Source organism: Trichomonas vaginalis, chromosome IV (genome assembly GCF_026262505.1).
Source record: "Trichomonas vaginalis G3 chromosome IV, whole genome shotgun sequence".
NCBI lineage: Eukaryota > Parabasalia > Trichomonadida > Trichomonadidae > Trichomonas > Trichomonas vaginalis.
Window position 1 is genome coordinate 33,123,134 of NC_067206.1, and position 17,883 is coordinate 33,141,016.

At 29.5% G+C, this 17,883-nt stretch overlaps 7 protein-coding genes across 7 annotated transcripts, besides 1 other annotated feature; 5 read left to right on the forward strand and 2 right to left on the reverse strand.

The window, feature by feature from the left end:
- Positions 1–100: 100 nt before the first annotated feature.
- On the forward strand, positions 101–1,223 carry TVAGG3_0212640 (DNA-templated transcription, initiation; the record flags this gene model as incomplete). The annotated part of the gene is made up of 1 exon (XM_001302131.1): positions 160–519. One exon carries the CDS (start codon positions 160–162, stop codon positions 517–519), a length of 360 nt encoding a protein of 119 aa, XP_001302132.1.
- Positions 1,224–2,308: 1,085 nt separating this feature from the next.
- TVAGG3_0212650 (N-acetylmuramoyl-l-alanine amidase family) lies at positions 2,309–2,519 on the forward strand (the record flags this gene model as incomplete). Its single annotated transcript, XM_051226701.1, has 1 exon — positions 2,309–2,519. A coding segment is annotated over one exon (211 nt), but the record flags the coding sequence as incomplete, so codon positions are not given.
- A 329-nt stretch (positions 2,520–2,848) lies between these two features.
- On the forward strand, positions 2,849–3,809 carry TVAGG3_0212660 (uncharacterized protein; the record flags this gene model as incomplete). Its single annotated transcript, XM_051226702.1, has 1 exon — positions 2,849–3,809. A coding segment is annotated over one exon (961 nt), but the record flags the coding sequence as incomplete, so codon positions are not given.
- Positions 3,810–3,913: 104 nt separating this feature from the next.
- Positions 3,914–12,259: a mobile genetic element.
- TVAGG3_0212680 (uncharacterized protein) lies at positions 4,082–4,489 on the forward strand (the record flags this gene model as incomplete). The annotated part of the gene is made up of 1 exon (XM_051226703.1): positions 4,082–4,489. One exon carries the CDS (start codon positions 4,082–4,084, stop codon positions 4,487–4,489), a length of 408 nt encoding a protein of 135 aa, XP_051111689.1.
- An 894-nt stretch (positions 12,260–13,153) lies between the features above and the next one.
- On the reverse strand, positions 13,154–14,092 carry TVAGG3_0212690 (DNA/RNA polymerase superfamily; the record flags this gene model as incomplete). Its single annotated transcript, XM_051226704.1, has 1 exon — positions 13,154–14,092. The coding sequence occupies one exon, from the start codon at positions 14,090–14,092 to the stop codon at positions 13,154–13,156; it is 939 nt and encodes a 312-aa protein (XP_051111690.1).
- Positions 14,093–14,766: 674 nt separating this feature from the next.
- On the reverse strand, positions 14,767–15,777 carry TVAGG3_0212700 (WD repeat-containing protein family; the record flags this gene model as incomplete). The annotated part of the gene is made up of 1 exon (XM_001300339.1): positions 14,873–15,772. The coding sequence occupies one exon, from the start codon at positions 15,770–15,772 to the stop codon at positions 14,873–14,875; it is 900 nt and encodes a 299-aa protein (XP_001300340.1).
- An 80-nt stretch (positions 15,778–15,857) lies between these two features.
- Positions 15,858–17,208, forward strand: TVAGG3_0212710 (uncharacterized protein; the record flags this gene model as incomplete). Its single annotated transcript, XM_001300338.1, has 1 exon — positions 15,895–17,118. One exon carries the CDS (start codon positions 15,895–15,897, stop codon positions 17,116–17,118), a length of 1,224 nt encoding a protein of 407 aa, XP_001300339.1.
- Between the last annotated feature and the right edge of the window lie 675 nt (positions 17,209–17,883).

Genomic DNA, 17,883 nt, shown 5'->3' on the forward strand with positions numbered 1-17,883 from the left:
ACCCAAAAGATCTTCTTGATATTCTTGAATAATAGAGATAATTAAATTTAATTGGCTGAATTCAGACTTTCTCTCTATTGTCTTGAAAACAATGGTTGTAGACCAATTTATGGAATGATGAACCAATGATATAAAAAGTGACAACTAAGTTTTGTAAAAATGGAGTTCCCAACCCCACAAGCTGCCAAAGAAATTGAACAATTCCTTCAAAAGTTAGAAGATTACCCACCACCAATTCCAGATAGTGTTATCAAACAAATTTTATCTGAATGCGGAATGCATACAAACGATATTCGTGTTAGTCATATTATGAACGTTGTTTGTCAAAAATTTATGAGCGATGTCATGACGAAATGCTGCGAATGTGCTAAACTCAGAGCAAAAGAAGACAAGAAAAAGAAGAAATTAGATATTCAAGTTTCAGATCTCAAAGCTGCTCTTGAAACTCGTGGAATTCATGTCAACAGACCAGAGTTTATAGTTTCTATTGAGCCAGATGAAAAAGAAAAAGAAGAATAATAAGTAGTATATGAGTGCGGGTTGTGTGACTTTTTTTGTTGCATCTATATATAGACGATGCATTAAAATATATTTATTTATAAATCATTAAAAAATTAACATTAATTTTAAAATAATTTATTTTTTATCTTTTATAAAAGAAACTATATATAGATGATGTCAGATATTCCGCGATTAATTAAACATTGTTTAAATCCTGAATGGGTTAAACTTCAATTTAAAAATGAAGATTGTGAATTATTAAATGAATATGAAAGCCAAAATAAGCTAATGAGGTATAAATATAATGATAAAGAATATTTAATTTCATGGAATCAATGGAGTCATAATCAAAGACCTCATAAACGAGAAGAAGAAATTGAAAATAATGAAATGGAAATCATTGATGACATTAAAGAGGATGGAATTCCTAAATTTTGTAGAAAAACCTTTAGAACTAAGTTAGGAGCATATAAACGTAGAGTATTAAATCCTGAATATCTTAAACATCAATTTAAAAAGGAAGACTGTGAATTATTAAACGCTAATGAATATGAAAATGCTAAATCAAAACTGAGATATAAATATATTGGAAGTGATGAAAGTGTAAAGATAAAGATAAAGTTTATACAGTTTCATATAATAACTGGCACACGTTAGGGATAAGAAAACATTTAGGAGATTATGGTAAAAGTTCCGAATTCTTCAAATCTAGTATGTACGAGAGAATAAAAGAAATCAGATATAATTATCATTCATGAATGAAAAATAAACTTTAAAAATTCATGTCTTACATTTTTTGAATAATTTATTTTTTTAATTCGTATGAAAATGAGTGGATCAAGATTCGTAACCGTCAATCAATTAATGGATGTTCTTTCACCAATTCTTGAAAATGTTAAACAAGTAGATGTTTATTTCGATGATTATGTAGAAAGTATATATTATAAAGGTAAGTTTAATATTAAACCTATTGCTTTTGCATTTGATAATAAATTAATTGAAAATGCAAAAATTTGGGAATTAATTCCAGATATTGAATTTATAACAAATATTAATGATAAATGGTTTAAACGAATTCCAACCACAAAAGTTCTTTGTAAATTAATGATTAAAACTGAGGAAAAAGAATTTCATGAATTTAAATATCATCCAAATAAAGTTTCAGAACTAGAAAATGAAAAACTTCAGAAAAAATTAAACGATAGACTTTCAAATGATCGTATTGAAAAAATAAATAAACTAGCAGAAGTTGCATTTAATAATGAAATATTTGATGAATATAACCTTGAACTCAGTGATGGACTTTAAGTCCTGGGCACTTTGTGCCTTGAGCTTTAAGGACCCGGGCTCAACGAGTCATGATTTATGAAATCAATATTTGATTTATTCGCTCTTCAATAATTTCTATTCTTTTTGTTAAATCATCAATTTTCATTAATGAGGTGATTCTTGATTGAGGAATAGATTTCAAACTAACCACTCCTTTTATTTTTGAAATTTTGAATCCATGACCCTCTGGGTCTTGGACTCTGTCCTCAACTTTAAACATTTTATTCAATTTACATGTTGTCAATTCTTCAAATAATTTTTTATTATTAGCATAATAGTCATTAAATTCATCAACAGATGAAAAAATTTTTATTTCAGTAATTGGTTTAACAACGTTTATTTTTTGTTGAACATTTTCACTTTCATTTATTTCTTCCTCCTCTGTTTCATTTATTTTTAAAATCGGTTTCATTTATCATTAAATAAAAATTAGAATATAAGTGATGAAATATATTTTTTAATTAATATTAAATCAGAGATGGCGGCAGGATTCTTTAAAAAATTATGGGAAGGAATTAAGAAAGCTGCAAGTTGGGTTCATCAAAAGATTATTAAACCCGTTGCAAACTTTTTGGCACCAGTAGCGAAAACGGCAGGAACTATCATAGGAGGAGTATTAGGTGCTAAAGCAGGTAATCCAGCGATGGGAGCACAAGCAGGTAACGCAGTTGGTGGAATTGCTGAAGGAATACTTAATAAAATAGGGGGTAGATAGTGGAAAAATAAATAAATATTATTTTTATCTTAGTATCGGTTGTAGTCGACGATAAACCTTATCTCCTTTATTTAATACTTCCCTTACCGGAACATTAGGTGCTATTTGTTCAGCAACGTCACTAATTGCTTCTTTATTCTTAAATATCCAATTTGCTCCTTTCTTAATTTCCCAAACTTTATGCGCTCCTCTTTTTACTTTATCCCACAGTTTCTTAAAGAATCCTGCAGCCATAGTTGATTATTTCATTAAAATTAAAAATTCATTTTCATCTTTTAATTTTGATTTTTTATTTAATAATAAATGACGACTAACTATTTAGTGCCAAACACTAAACCGATTAATGGAAATGTGTTTCATTCATTCGAAAAGATAAATGAAATATTCGCAAAGAATGACGGTAGAAGATATTATAGAGAACTTGAAAGTTCATGCTATGACTCTGATGCTCCATATTTTGATGATAAACAAACTCATTTAAGAATTACAAATCCGGCTCATGATGTGAACCAATTAGGTGACACATATATTAAACGCAAAGTTAAAGCAACTCTAGTTTCAAATAAAGCTTTCACATGTGATGCCGCTTTTAAATGCATGCGTTTATTCGTTGGTTTTAAATCATCAAATCAAAGCTTTAAACAATTAGAAGTAGAAACCGAAAGAGGTGATGCTGGTTATCTTCAGATGGATTGCGCCCGTGAATCTTTCGCATTTGCAACATATAAACCAAAATCAGAAAGGAAAGTTAAAAAGTTTGTTCATTCGTTATATAATAATGTTCAAAAATATGATAACTCAGTATGTGGTAAATATATTGACCCTTCAGAAGTTTTCAAGAAAGCAAATGAAGAAGTTGATGTCACTTTTGATATGATTATTCCGGTAAATGATTTGTTAGCATTTCAGGCGTTCGATGATTATCCTAAATCATTTGGTGAAATCATTCTTAAATATTATGTTTTCAGGGATACTTTAGTATTTTGTCAGGTTGACCCGTTAAGAGTTGCTGATTTACAAAATTACGTTTATGAAAAGATAACTGATGAAAATTATGAAAAGATTATGAATCATGTTTATAAATATGATCGCAAATTCCAACAAATCGGACTTCCTGCCAAATTAATTACAAGCTTAGCCGCTACATCTGCTGACGCAACAGTTGAAGACGTTATTATTTCATGCACAAAGATGGAAGTTTTAGAGGATAAATGCATTACACCAGGATACGGTTTAATTGAAGAATCAGTTAAAGCAATACCACGTTTATTTAGTAAGGAAGATCCATTCATGATTCCAGCTCAACATATTGACGTTCGTTCACTAAATGGAGGTTGCATCACTCCTGAAGGTATTAGCTCAGATTTCTCATACGCTCTTCATAATGTTACAGATGTTGTGTTAACATTTCCGAAGAATGCAATGCAAAGAACGGTTTTAGAAAATCCAATGCTTCGAGGTCTTCAGGTCACTATAGATTCCAGAAACTTCCCCGATCAAGCGATGACCACAGTGGGTGACATATTCTTTACACGTATGCTTCAAGCTTCTGATTTAGATGGAGTGAATGAATGCACAGAAGAATACGAGGACTCATTAACTAGACCACTGAATGATGATGATGGCACGCCATTAGCTAGAACATGGAAAGACCAAACTTCATTCTTATGCACTATTCCAGTTCAACGTGATGGAGCGGGTATATTCTTTGATGGATTAGAAACTTTCAACTCACAAGTTACAGTACAAGTGAAAGCTTATCCAATCATTCAGGGTGAAAATGACACTTACTGTTCAAAAGTGACAAATCCTCCTCAGGTTTGGTTTACTAGGACTACATATTGGACATGGACACCGGATGAAGGTTTGAAATATCATCCAACAGGTACACCACCGCAGTATAGAAGTTCATATGATGAAATATTGATGAATAGAAATGTTTAAAATTATAAATTTATTTTTGATTAAATGGATTTAAATTCATCCACCCCTTATGAAGAATTAGCAGGAGTATATAATACATACGTAGATGATATGATTAATGAAGCATTGAGTGATAATAGAAATGCTCTATCTAAGGAAAAATTAATGAAAATTCCATATTCTGAATGTTACTTAAATTCAATCACTGCAGCAATTGGTAAACAAAATAAAGGTAAAACATTAACGATATTAAAACAAATTATCATTATTGCTAACACTTCACCCTATTCACATGTGTTAATTTATATCAACCGTTCAGGTTCACCTTCAGATGATACATTTGAATCTTTAAAGCATTTAATCAAAATTCCAATTATTTATTTATCACAAGAAGAAGCAGAAGATTATTTAAAAAACTTTGTAATGTATAAAGAATTATATAATACAATCAAGAAGCAAGGATTAGAGGATAAAATTATTGATAAACAACGGGATGAATTATTTGAAACACTTTCTATTTCAAATTTTGATAGAGAATTTTTGCATTCACTCATTTTTCTAGATGATGGTGAAATCAAAACTAATAACTAATGAGAAATCATATTTTAATCAATTACTCAATGTCGACACATTCAGTGTTCATTCTTCATGGCTGTTCAATACTTTAAAGCATTAAGCACAAACATTAAATCAAACCTGTCCACCCTTTTCATTTTCAGTGGTTTTAGTCGTCAACAGTTGAACGTTATGCTTTATCAAGTGAATTTACCAATGAGCATTAATGAACTTTACACACAATATCAACAATTAGGAGAACATGGAAAAATAATAGTTGATTTAAATAAAGGTTCCATTAAATTCGAATAACTTTTTATAATTAATTTTTATTTTTTATTTATAATTAAACATGACAGAAATTGCAAATCTTCTACAGGTTCCATTAAAACAAGGAACAAACAAAAAGGGTGCATATAATAGAACTATGAAAGTTCCAGACGGAATGAAAGAATTAGTCCACATTGTTGCCGGTCTTCAAAAGGATGTTAAACAAATGAGAAACGTTTTAACATTACCAGAAGCTCAAGCATATGCCAAACGTCACGGACCAAATTGGGAAGCACACGAAGCAGACATTACGGGTCCAAATGGAAAACCTGATGGAATAAATGAAGTTTTCGTTACTGATGGTCAAGGAAATATTAAAGTCATAAATGGGTATAAATTAACAATGACGGATTATCCTAAACGTAAAGCATATAATGAACATTATCCTATGCAATTTGATGAAAATGGAAAAGCTGTTAAACAATACATTGGAGAAGGTGAAAATGGTCCAATTAATTCATACCGTCATAATCCATATTCTTACTTCAATGAAGAATTAAATGCTATTGAAGAGGGACCGGATGGATTACCACGATATTCTAACCAGTTTGATGGTCAATATGCAAATTTAAGACCTGAAATTCCAGCTAAGAAATTCTTTAAAGTTGCTTTATTCGATCCAGTTTTCGCAAATGTTAAAGATGAACTTAAACAGCAATTCCAACCAATTATAGTAGCAAGAATTGCATCAGGTGCTTTATCTCAAGCATTCAAAGATTTAATTAAGAAACCATTATATCAGCAACGAGGTTTAACTTATGATTTAGTTAAGGAATCAGATAAAAGAAAATTTGAGAAATCAGATGATTATAAGAATGCAATTAATGAATATATTCGGTCTATTAATTTCGATGAAAATGCTAAAAATCAACTTCATGAACAAATACAGGAAATAATAGATTCAAAAGTTCCAGCAAAATAAAAGTTTAAATATATTTTTTTATTCGAATATAAATGAGAAGACGTTTCACTAGTCAAAAGAACACTAACGCAAAAGCAGAGATTACGGTTGGTTATAACGTAAATGATGATAAATCACGAATTATTCAAAATGTTAAAGTTAATGTTAGTCCTGAATTAACAAGGTCAGCAACTCAACCAAATTTATTAACTCGTGACTTACCGAAGAATGAGGAGAATGAAGAAAACCATGAGAATGGAGACCCAATCATTTTATCTGAACCTGGTAAAGAACCTGTTGAAATTCCCACTTATCCAACATACCCCCACCTCTTTCATCAAACATCGAGAACCCAGGAATCTACGATTACAGTCGCAATGCGCCATATAAAATAGACATTAATTCTGAATTAATGAAAATTTACCGTGATATCATAACTGATAATTATGATTCAATAATAAATTTAATTGACCAATCCGGTTTAATTATTTTACCTTATGAATCATTAATTCACATTATCGCCATTCTTTGTGATGTTCAAGATTCAGACGTGAAGATTCAATTTTTCATAGATGATGAGGTTTCATGCTGCGGAACAGTTGCAAAAATAAATCCTATAAAGGATATTAGCACAATTAAGATATCAAAGAACGGAACAACAACTGAACTTCATTTAACATATAATGATATTTATAATAAAATAGTTGATGAATATAAAATATCACTTGAAAAATTCTTTGTTAAGGCTATTTAATATTCAAGCATTAACATTATCGAATAATAATCCTTTGAATCATAATCGATAATAATTGACCTTTCACCAGTTTCTATCGTTTGTTTTATTTCTTTTTGTTCCCCACTATCCGGATCGGTCATTGTAATTGTTTTTGTTATAGTATCAGCTTTATCTTTAACTTCAATCTTTTTTCCATCGGGATATTTAAACCAAAATTCCAAAAATTCGATATTGTCAATCTGTTCATATTTTAATCTATCAATTACATTTTTAATACCATCTGAAAATCTTATGAAATGGTCATTATATGGGTTTGATTGAACTAAATTTGAATGAAGTGAAATATAACCTGATGATGAATATGACATCGACTCATATTTTCTGAAAACACTAAAATTTATAACATGAATGAATTTCTTATTCGTTGAATTTATGAATTCTTGAGGTAATCTTATTCTAGTTTTATTTATCACTGGAAAATAACGCTTTACCATATTTTTAATCGTAATAAAAAAATGTCAATTATCAATATTATTTCGAATAATAACTGTGAATTAAATTTAACAGTTAGCGGAATTTATAATGTTACTCTCGTTTCTGTGAGTGGTAAATTTAATCCCATTCTTTTAGACCCTTCAGATTATATATCATTTATTAAAGATGACCATGAGCCGCATAGCGGCGGGGTCGTAGACCTAAAAACGTATGATATGTATATAAATAATGTGATAACGAAATGGGATATTAACATGATTTTAAGTTATTTAAATGAATCATTTATCGTATGGTATGAAGAAAATTTTAAATCAAAACCTGATAAACTTTTTGAACTTGATGAAATAAATAACCTTATTAAATTTCCGCTGAAAATTAAATTTTGTACTCCTCGTCTTCGTTCATTGTTGGGGATATTAAATTTTGAAAAAGATGTTGGGGATGTTTTGTATTCTGACACTGGTTCTAATTTCATTTTAATCAAATGTGATAAAGTTAATACCCCAATGAGATTTTCACATCAAACATTAGACCCTAACTCTTACCCATCAATACAAAACATTTTATCCATCAACTTAAACATATTTTCTTTATCATATCCGTTTCAATTATCCGGGAATTCATTTATTCTTCATTCAAAAGATTTATCAAATATTAAATTTAGAATAACTGACCTATTTGATTGTGATTTAGAATTTATGAATGAAATATTATGGCAATTTCAAATAGAAAAAATAGCTGATGAGATAACAGATTAAATATTTATTTTTAAATCGTAATAAATGATTAAACAACAGCAACCACAGACCATTACATACGCCATATATGCATATAATTCAAAGACGGCAGAACAAACGCAAATGTTGAAATATGGAGATTTGGAGATAGTATTGAAAAATGACCATTTCGAATTCGTTTGCAAAGGTGGTGCAGTGATATCAAATATAAAAGAAATTTTATTTATGAATTCAAAAATTAAAGGAATAACGGATGATATAACATCAATTCCACCAGAAGAACAAAGATATTACGCATTAAATGCATTTCCTAAAGTTTTGAAGATTGGAAGATTTAATTTAAATGAGGAATTCATAAAAGGTTTCCTAAATGACATAATGAAGAAAGCAGATAAGGAATATGTTAACGATGAGTTAGCAAAGAAAGCAGATATATCATTTGTTAACGATGAGTTAGCAAAGAAAGCAGATATATCATTTGTTAACGATGAGTTAGCAAAGAAGGCAGATAAGGATTGTAGCTAGTGATTAAGAAGAAGGCAGATAAGGAATATGTTAATGAAAAAGATAATGAAATTATAGAAAGGGTTGAATGGTATCATGAACGGACATCGAAGATTCTGAAAACTAAAGCTGATACAGGATGGGTTTCAGAATGTTTAGACCTTAAAGCAGATAAAACTTATGTTAACAATGAGTTAGGGAAGAAAGCGGATAAAACATATGTTAACGATGAGTTAGCAAAGAAAGCAGATAAAACTTATGTTAACGATGAGTTAGCAAAGAAAGCAGATATATCATTTGTTAACGATGAGTTAGCAAAGAAAGCAGATATATCATTTGTTAACGAAATATACCAAAGTTTAGTTGGAACAAAAAATATTGAAACTATTGTTGGCGACTTTTCTGTCAATGAAGAAAACAAATATTTTAGATGGGAGTTTGTACAGTCCTTAAGAAATGGTATACGGTATAAACTCATTCCGAAAAATAACAATGAAATGTATGTAGGCTATATAAAGAATAATGGCACACAAGTTAAAGTTCCATTAGACAACAACTGCTACTTAAACTTATATGGAGACGAACAAAAGAAATATTTAAGAGTTTATGAAATGGTAGATATGACATTGTCTAACGTAGCTCCAGCACCGTATTATTATGACTATGGTGTTGACGCACATGTAGACCCAAAAAAGCAAACATTATATTTAGAATATTATAGATATAAAAGATATAATGCAATAGAAAAAACGAGAATAGTATATTATTATACAGATGACAAAAATAAATATTATAGTCAAGATTTTACATACCCTGAAAACATAAGATTATATTATAAAAAATATTCTGACACAAACCAGAAGAAACCCGAAATAGTTACACTATATTTTAAGTTCAAAAGAGACAATCCTATAATATCTCATATGTTTGATTTAATGAACCCAGTAGGTTCTATTTATACATCTATGGATGTGAGAGGTCCTCAAGCAATGTTTGGTGTTGGTGCATGGGAACAAATAGTCGACAGGTTTTTGTATTGTGCAAACTCTTCAAAGGAAACAGGGGGAAGTAAAACAATTACGGGTGAAAATTTACCTGCACACAGTCACTACATAGATTTAAGTACATCTCAAGCGGGTTGGCATAAGCATAGATATTGGGATTGGTCAGGAATGACAAAAGGTAAAGGATATGATGTTAAAGATGATGTTAAATTTGCCATAAATTGTTACTGGAGTGACACTCAGGGAGAAGGAAACCATACACATCGTTTCAGGATATACACAAACAACGGGACAAAGTAAAGATTACATGCCACCATTTATGACTGTATTCGCATGGTATAGAGTTCAATGAACGCTCAATGTTTGTGAAACAAACTTTAGGAGCTCCAAAAGAGCAAACACATAATTTAAATTTTTATTTTAGTATAAATGAAGATTCTACCATATGGTGTTATTGGAAGAGATAAAGATGGAAACCCAATATTTGATCCAAAGTTAAAATTAAAGTTACTGACAAGACAACAACTTGAAAAGTTGCTGAAACCAAAACAGAATGAAAAATGAGAAAATGAGAAAATGAGAAAGAAAAAAAATTTAAATTATGCAATTTTATTTTTATCATAAATGACCAAATTAATTAAGCCAACTATTTCTAAATTAATGATACCAATGAAATCATTTCATGGAGTACTTATCCCAGGTTCTTCACAATTAGCCGGGGCAAGTGTTGTGACTCAAGGTGGAACATTAGCGAATCCATTCAAATTATTAACTAAAGATGAACTTAATAAAATGATGATAAAATAACTGATAACAAAATTTTATTTCACTACTACCATAAAAACAGGTGAAAAAACAGGTGATATCTCACCTCTTCACCTAAATTATATTTTAGGTCAAAGCTTCCACGAGAGAAAAGATTCCTCATTCGCTAAGGATTCCAAAAATGAAAAAATCATTGATTTCGGCTGAGAAAAAACAGCAAAACCCTTCTTCCACGGGAACAAAGAAATAAAGAAGAAATAAAGAAGAAATAAAGTAAATTTTTTATTTATTCCCGTGGAAGATAGAGCACTTTTATGATACTTTTTATTCACGACAAACAAGACAAATAAAGAAAATAAGAAAATACGGCGCTGTCGCGGTTCGAACCACAGACCTTGACCCCTCCATAACACCACCTTAGACCACTGTGCTACGTAGCCTGTCGACATAAGATTTTATAAATTGCATATTTGACGTAAATTTATTTCCCAGTTATTCAAAAATAATTAATTATTGAATAACCTAAAAACATTAACGATAAAATAAGTGATAACAAATTTTTATTTTTATCATAAATGAATACCCCACAAGCTCAAAATTTACCACGAATCATAACAAGGGAGGAAATGATAAAAATGATGCAAGAACATGTTAAAAATAACAAACCACTAAAATTGAGAAAATGTGGTTATGCGGTAATGATGGAAAGAGAGATGTTGTCGAAGAGGAATAAAAATTAAATTTGGATAGAGTTTAAAAATTCATCTTTATTAAATTCATCTCTTCCAATCAATTTATTTATTCTATTAAATTCTTTTATTTTTGCTTCACTCAGTTTAAGGATTGAACGATAAGTTTCTAATTTTTCGATTATTTCTTTCCTCTCTTTATCGTTTTCAACCCCACCACATTGTGGCTTCTTTTTGTAATAACATATTTTTGATTTAATTCTGTTTAGTTTCTTTTTATATTCATCGTCTGGACTCTTGACTGCTTCGTTGTTACTCATTTCTTACGAAATAAAAAAATTAAATATTATTTAAATATAATGGAGTAATAAAATAAATCGGAATTTCTATTAATTTATTGTCAACTTCAACTAATGCATTGCCGTTAATATATCTAACAAATTCAGCTATTGTGTCAAATCTTCGTCTTCTTTTTGTCATTGATTTATCAGTTTTTCCATAATCGAGATGAATAAAACTTTATCCCCTTGTTTAAAATTCATGAGCCCGAATTAATTTGTTCACGTTTAACATCATTCAACCTTTCCATTTGCTTTCTAATATATTCCCATTCTTTTGAAATATCATTTTTCATTTCCACCGGTTTCATGTTTATTGTTCTATGCCATGTATTATTGTAATAATATACTAACTGCTGTATGATGGAGTCATGATTTCCATCCCAGTATATCTGACCATTAACCCCTAACGCATCTCTAAGAGTTCTCATTACCGCATCAACTATTTTATTATGAAACGTATATGGAGAGGATGAAAAGTAAAAATTAATTTGTGGGAAATAATGAGCCATAGCTGCCTGAAATCCTTTATCACCATCACCCCTTATATTATCTACTCTTTCATGATCTAGTAAGTATTGAATAGCTCTTCTTGTTTCCTGTTCTGTTTTCCCTTTCACCGGAATGCAATATAAATATCTGGTGTTAATGTTAATGGCAAATAAATAAGTAACGTTTCCTCTTGAATATTCTAAATGATCGATTTCGTATGAATATGGATATGGTGCAAATGAAGGGCGACTAAATTTTTCCTTTAACGGTTGAATTTTTGGGTCAGTTGGTTTATTTAATATTTTGAAATCCTTTTTAAAATCTTTTTGCTTCTTTAATGTTTGAAATGGATATAATAAAGTGAATGATGAAGGATTAACTGAAGGAGGAGGAGGTACTGTCGTTGGAGGGTTTGGTGTTGCAGGTGGTTTAATTTTATCTGCTTTGATTTTGGATTTCATTCCCCCCTTCATTAATTCTGGATGTATTCTATTCATTTGTTTTAAATATGCTGTATATAAAGGTTTGATATACTTTCCCGCTTCGAGTTTATGTTGAAGGATGAATTCCAAAAGTTGATCTTCATTTAAAAGTCGGGCTGAATATGGTTTAACTAATGAATCATAAATTAAAGCTTGTGCTTCATTTATGGTCTGAAGGACCTGGGCGTTTTGCACCTTTTGTTTTTGTTCCTTTGGTTTTTGCGGCTCAGGATTATATAATTTATATAATTTATATAATTCATCAATATCTTCTTCTGTTAATACTTTATTTTTGAAATCTTTCAATTGTTTAAGTTGTGATTTACTTTTTCCCTTTGAATATTCATTATTTTTAATTTTGTCTTTAATTTTAGAAATTATTTTATCATGATATTTCAAAACTTCATTTTTATAATACGAATAATAATAATCCATATCATCACCCGTTATATTGTTATCATGTTTTTGGAGATATGATTTTAATTCATAATAATTAAGAAAATTTTGATTAAGTACTAAATCATCAATTAAATTTTTTAAATCTACGCTATTCATTTATATAAAAATAAAATAAGTGTTTTAAGGGTGCCCGCCTCTTTGAATCATAGTATCAAAACCATTATTTACGGTTCCTTTTGTCTCTTCTGTGGCATTTTATTAAATAAATGGCATACAACATCCATTTTCACAACATACAGCCTTAGTGTGTGCTCCTGTTAATGCAGTCTTACCGATTGTTAAGCGAGTCATTGACCCGTTTTTAAGTTGTAAATTAATATTCTGACCATCAAATATCACTTTATCATTTATTATATCCAAATAATTTTTAGGTGTTAATTGTTTATTTTGTCGTAAACTAACTCCTTTCATTTTTTGTGCAATCTTTTTAAAATCACTTCCATCAATTGAACCGTTGAATGAAGTATAACACTTAGGACATAAAGCAACCATGTTATCACCTTGTTTCTCAATTGCTAAACCCAATAACTTCTTCTCATGTGCTTTTTCTTCAGCTTTATTCTTTAATTTAGGTTTAAATTTCTCATTAAAACAGAAGAAATCAAAAGGTGCGAATTTGTAAATGTTTTTATCATAAAATTTTTTATCGGTTACAATTGCTTGAAATGCTTGAGTGTTAGGAAGATTTGGGTCGCCAGCGATTGCCCAATAAGATGAATCAGTATCACCTTCAATGAAATGAAAACGATTAACATCCATGCATTTATACATAAAATCATAAATGAAAACCAAATACCAGTATTTTGCGTTATCTAAAGTGAAGAATGCCTCTTGTAAACATGTATCACATCTATAAAATCTATCTTTAAGCATCACTTGATACGTATCCTCTCCTATTTCTCTTATGTTTTTAAATTGATGTTTAAGATATTCAGGATTTAATACTCTACGTTTATATGCTCCTAACTTAGTTCTAAAGGTTTTTCTACAAAATTTAGGAATTCCATCCTCTTTAATGTCATCAATGATTTCCATTTCATTATTTTCAATTTCTTCTTCTCGTTTATGAGGTCTTTGATTATGACTCCATTGATTCCATGAAATTAAATATTCTTTATCATTATATTTATACCTCATTAGCTTATTTTGGCTTTCATATTCATTTAATAATTCACAATCTTCATTTTTAAATTGAAGTTTAACCCATTCAGGATTTAAACAATGTTTAATTAATCGCGGAATATCTGACATCATCTATATATAGTTTCTTTTATAAAAGATAAAAAATAAATTATTTTAAAATTAATGTTAATTTTTTAATGATTTATAAATAAATATATTTTAATGCATCGTCTATATATAGATGCAACAAAAAAAGTCACACAACCCGCACTCATATACTACTATAATAATTTTCTTTTTTAGTAATTGTTTTCTCAAGTTTTAGCTTCACCTTGCTTCGAAAATTATACGTATACTTTATATTGTTTAAAATCAAATTCCTATCTTTCAAACAAAAATCAGTCGAATGCTATCGATTCCTGTTTGCCTAACACTTATATTATCCTTATAAATGTTATTTTATGTTACATGTTTATATAAATTTTACTTTTTTGCCTTTAATTTTCTATTTTCTAATTTTTTCTTTCTTTTTGATGGATGTTGGCTGCTACACAGATCATGCCTCATGAGTTTACCTTTATTTGTGATGAAACTTATAGTTTATAGCTAGAAGAAAAATAATATTTCCTTATAAGTCATTATTGTGAAGTTTTATGAAGTTTTTCAACTGCAAGTTAATCATATGTGGTAAAAATAAAAGATGTACTAGCATGAATTGGATTTGTTAGACAAAATTAAAAAATTATTTATAATGTTTTCGTAAACTTTATATTTATTCACAACACTATATAAAAATCATTTTGGAGTATATAATCTTACAATTCCAGGAATATTTCCGCCAACGCAGAATAATGAGCCATCTGGAGTCGAATTGGCCACCGCAAGGTCAAAACCGATATCTAACTGCCAGATTTCTTCACCGCTTTGAACGTTCCATGCATGAATTTTCTGGTCTTCTGATGAAACCCATAATTCTCCGTCTGAATTGTCATTTCTATGGATGTAGCCTGCATCTACCATATACTTGCTATTAACATGGCCTCTGAAATTCCTAAAAACTTTTCCTGTCTTTATCTCTATTAATTGTCCTAAATTATCTGTTGAGAATGCTGTAACGAACTGGCTATTCGGAGCGAAAAGAGATCTAGTTATAGGATGGCCTTCCATTATATATGTTCTAAGACATATTAATGAAATACTGTCCCAAACACGAACAATTCCGTCAAATGACGATGTTAAAATTAATGTACCATCGTAATTGAATGATATGGATGAAATTGGTTCAGTATGTCCGCCAATCTCTGAAAGAGAATTTGAATTTCTTGGATCCCAGATACAAAATGCTGTATCTTTGCTGCCAGTAGCAATTCTAGAATTATCTGGAGATATAGCTACACAGAATATTTTTGATCTATGTCCAATCAATTTTCTAATAACGGTTAGTTCTTGTGTTTCTGTAATGCAAGCCATCTTATCATCACTCGCAGTAACTATGAATTTACTGTCAGATGACCAAACTCCGTCATTTATTCCCTTTGTGTGAATTAAAGCAAATTTCAAAATTTTCTTTTCTTCTATTGAAATTATGTATAGATATCCAGTTGATGTACCACAAGCAATATATTTTTGGCATGGTGATATTCTCACCCAACTTGGAACGCCGAATTCGATATTATATTCTTGGCTGAGATTCATTGACACGTTTACAAAAAAAGAAAGTTTATGTTGTCAAAAAATGTATAATTTTGACATTTTCTCACAATTTTTTGGCGAAAATGATGGCAAAATAAATTAATTTAATTTTTTAGTTTAAATAAATGGCTATTGCAAAACCTAATAGTATGGAATCAAGTTTTATCCCTAAACAACATGGGCACTGGGTAAATATTACTTTAAAATGGGAAGGAGTTCCCGCAATTTCATTTTTAAAATACTCAGCTGCAGTTATTTATAGATCTAAACTCGCAGCAATAAGCAGCTTAATCAGGGAAAATATTAAATTTTTAGCACATTCTGAAATCTTCTATTATGAAAATGAAGAATTAACAAAAGAATTAGATCCTTCATGGGAAGCAACAAAAACTTCAACGTTGTATTTCAAGTCTGATATTTCATGCTACAGAATTAAGTTTCATGATACCAAAATTGATAGAAAATACATAGAATATATAGATTGTAACTGCACATTCGGTGATATCATTAAAATGACCGATCTTCAGATGATAAAAGATAAAAGGATTGACAATATAATATTCAGATACAATAATTACGCCATTGAAAACCATCAATTGATAAAAGATGTCATAAAAGATAAGATAAATAGCGTTGTTGAGGTGAAATTCAAGTATTCTAAAACTACAATTGAAGTCCTGAAGAAATTATTTGTAATTTCGAAAGGAAAGCTAAATAATCTCGTTGAAGAAACAACTACATTGAAATTCAAGGGTAATCCATTATACAAAGACATAATACCATATACTTATTACACTGATGGTTACATTGAAACATATTTTAAAGATGATAAAAATATTATTGATCTAAATCAGCCAGTTGACGTTAAACTCGGTGAAAGGCTGATTTTAAATTATGTTATTCAGTCTATTTTAATTACTTTTGTTATTTTACAAGCAGATAAGCCAATTGAAGTTTTCCTAATTTTGACGCCTACAACTAAGTTTTCTAGCGTAATTAATGAACTTAAAAAGAATGGAATTACAGGAAACAAGTTTTATTTTTACAACAAACTTTCTCATAAATTATTAAATGATCCAACGGATAAAACAATGATATATGAAATTTATTCAGATAGAATACTCGTGTCTCTCGATAAAGAGTACAGTTTCTACGATATTGAATATATGGGTCGTATTCTTCAATTTCATTGTCCGAAAGGATCACTAGCAAAGGAAATCCGTGATTTTATCAAAGGAAGATTTTCTGACGTACCTTCAAATATCATTGTTTATAATGGAGAAGAAAAGATTGATAATAATTCGCCAATTCCTGATGATGTGGATTTCCTGAATATCGGTTTTAACTAGTATTAAGATTTTTATTGTTTTACAAATAAATGTTTTTAATCTTTTTATAGTTGCGAAAAAAAAAATTATCCTAATTTTCAAAATTCAACAAATGAGAAATGCATGAGAGCTGTACAAATTATGCAATTTGTCTACTTACTTCGTTAAGCTTTAGATCAAATAAATATTCCATATAAAAAAATATCTTTGGATATGATAACTTAATCACAAGAGGGGGTGGCCACATATTGATAACTGTATAGTGTTGATTTTGGAGAAGTGAATGCAACTCCAAAATTTCTCAAAAATTAATCCGAATTATTAGATTTCATTTTGATATTTAAAATTGAGACTACTTATCAGAATTCGTTTGAAATCATTCGAAACGGTTGATACTTCCAACGTTAGCACTTTTCTTTACTATTTATGCTGGGCTGTATTAGAAATTTCGATTCAATCTCATCATATGCTATTCGGTATTACATATCATTATCAAATGAGTTACATAACCATAAGATAATTATTGAAGGTAAGGCACAAGTTTATGTGCTGGTTTTAAATGTAAGTCTTTCAAATATTCAAGAAAATATAAAATTAATCACTCGAATCAAATATAAAGGCTTAGAAAGCTTCGCTATAGGAATACAGACCCCTGAAATTTTCATGCAATTTTCCGGTGAAAACATCGATGTTTTTCATTTTCTTACGAAAAATATATTGTTTATGCATAGTCAAAAGCAAATACAACAATTGCAACCATTACGATTTTTCATCGGAACTTTTTTT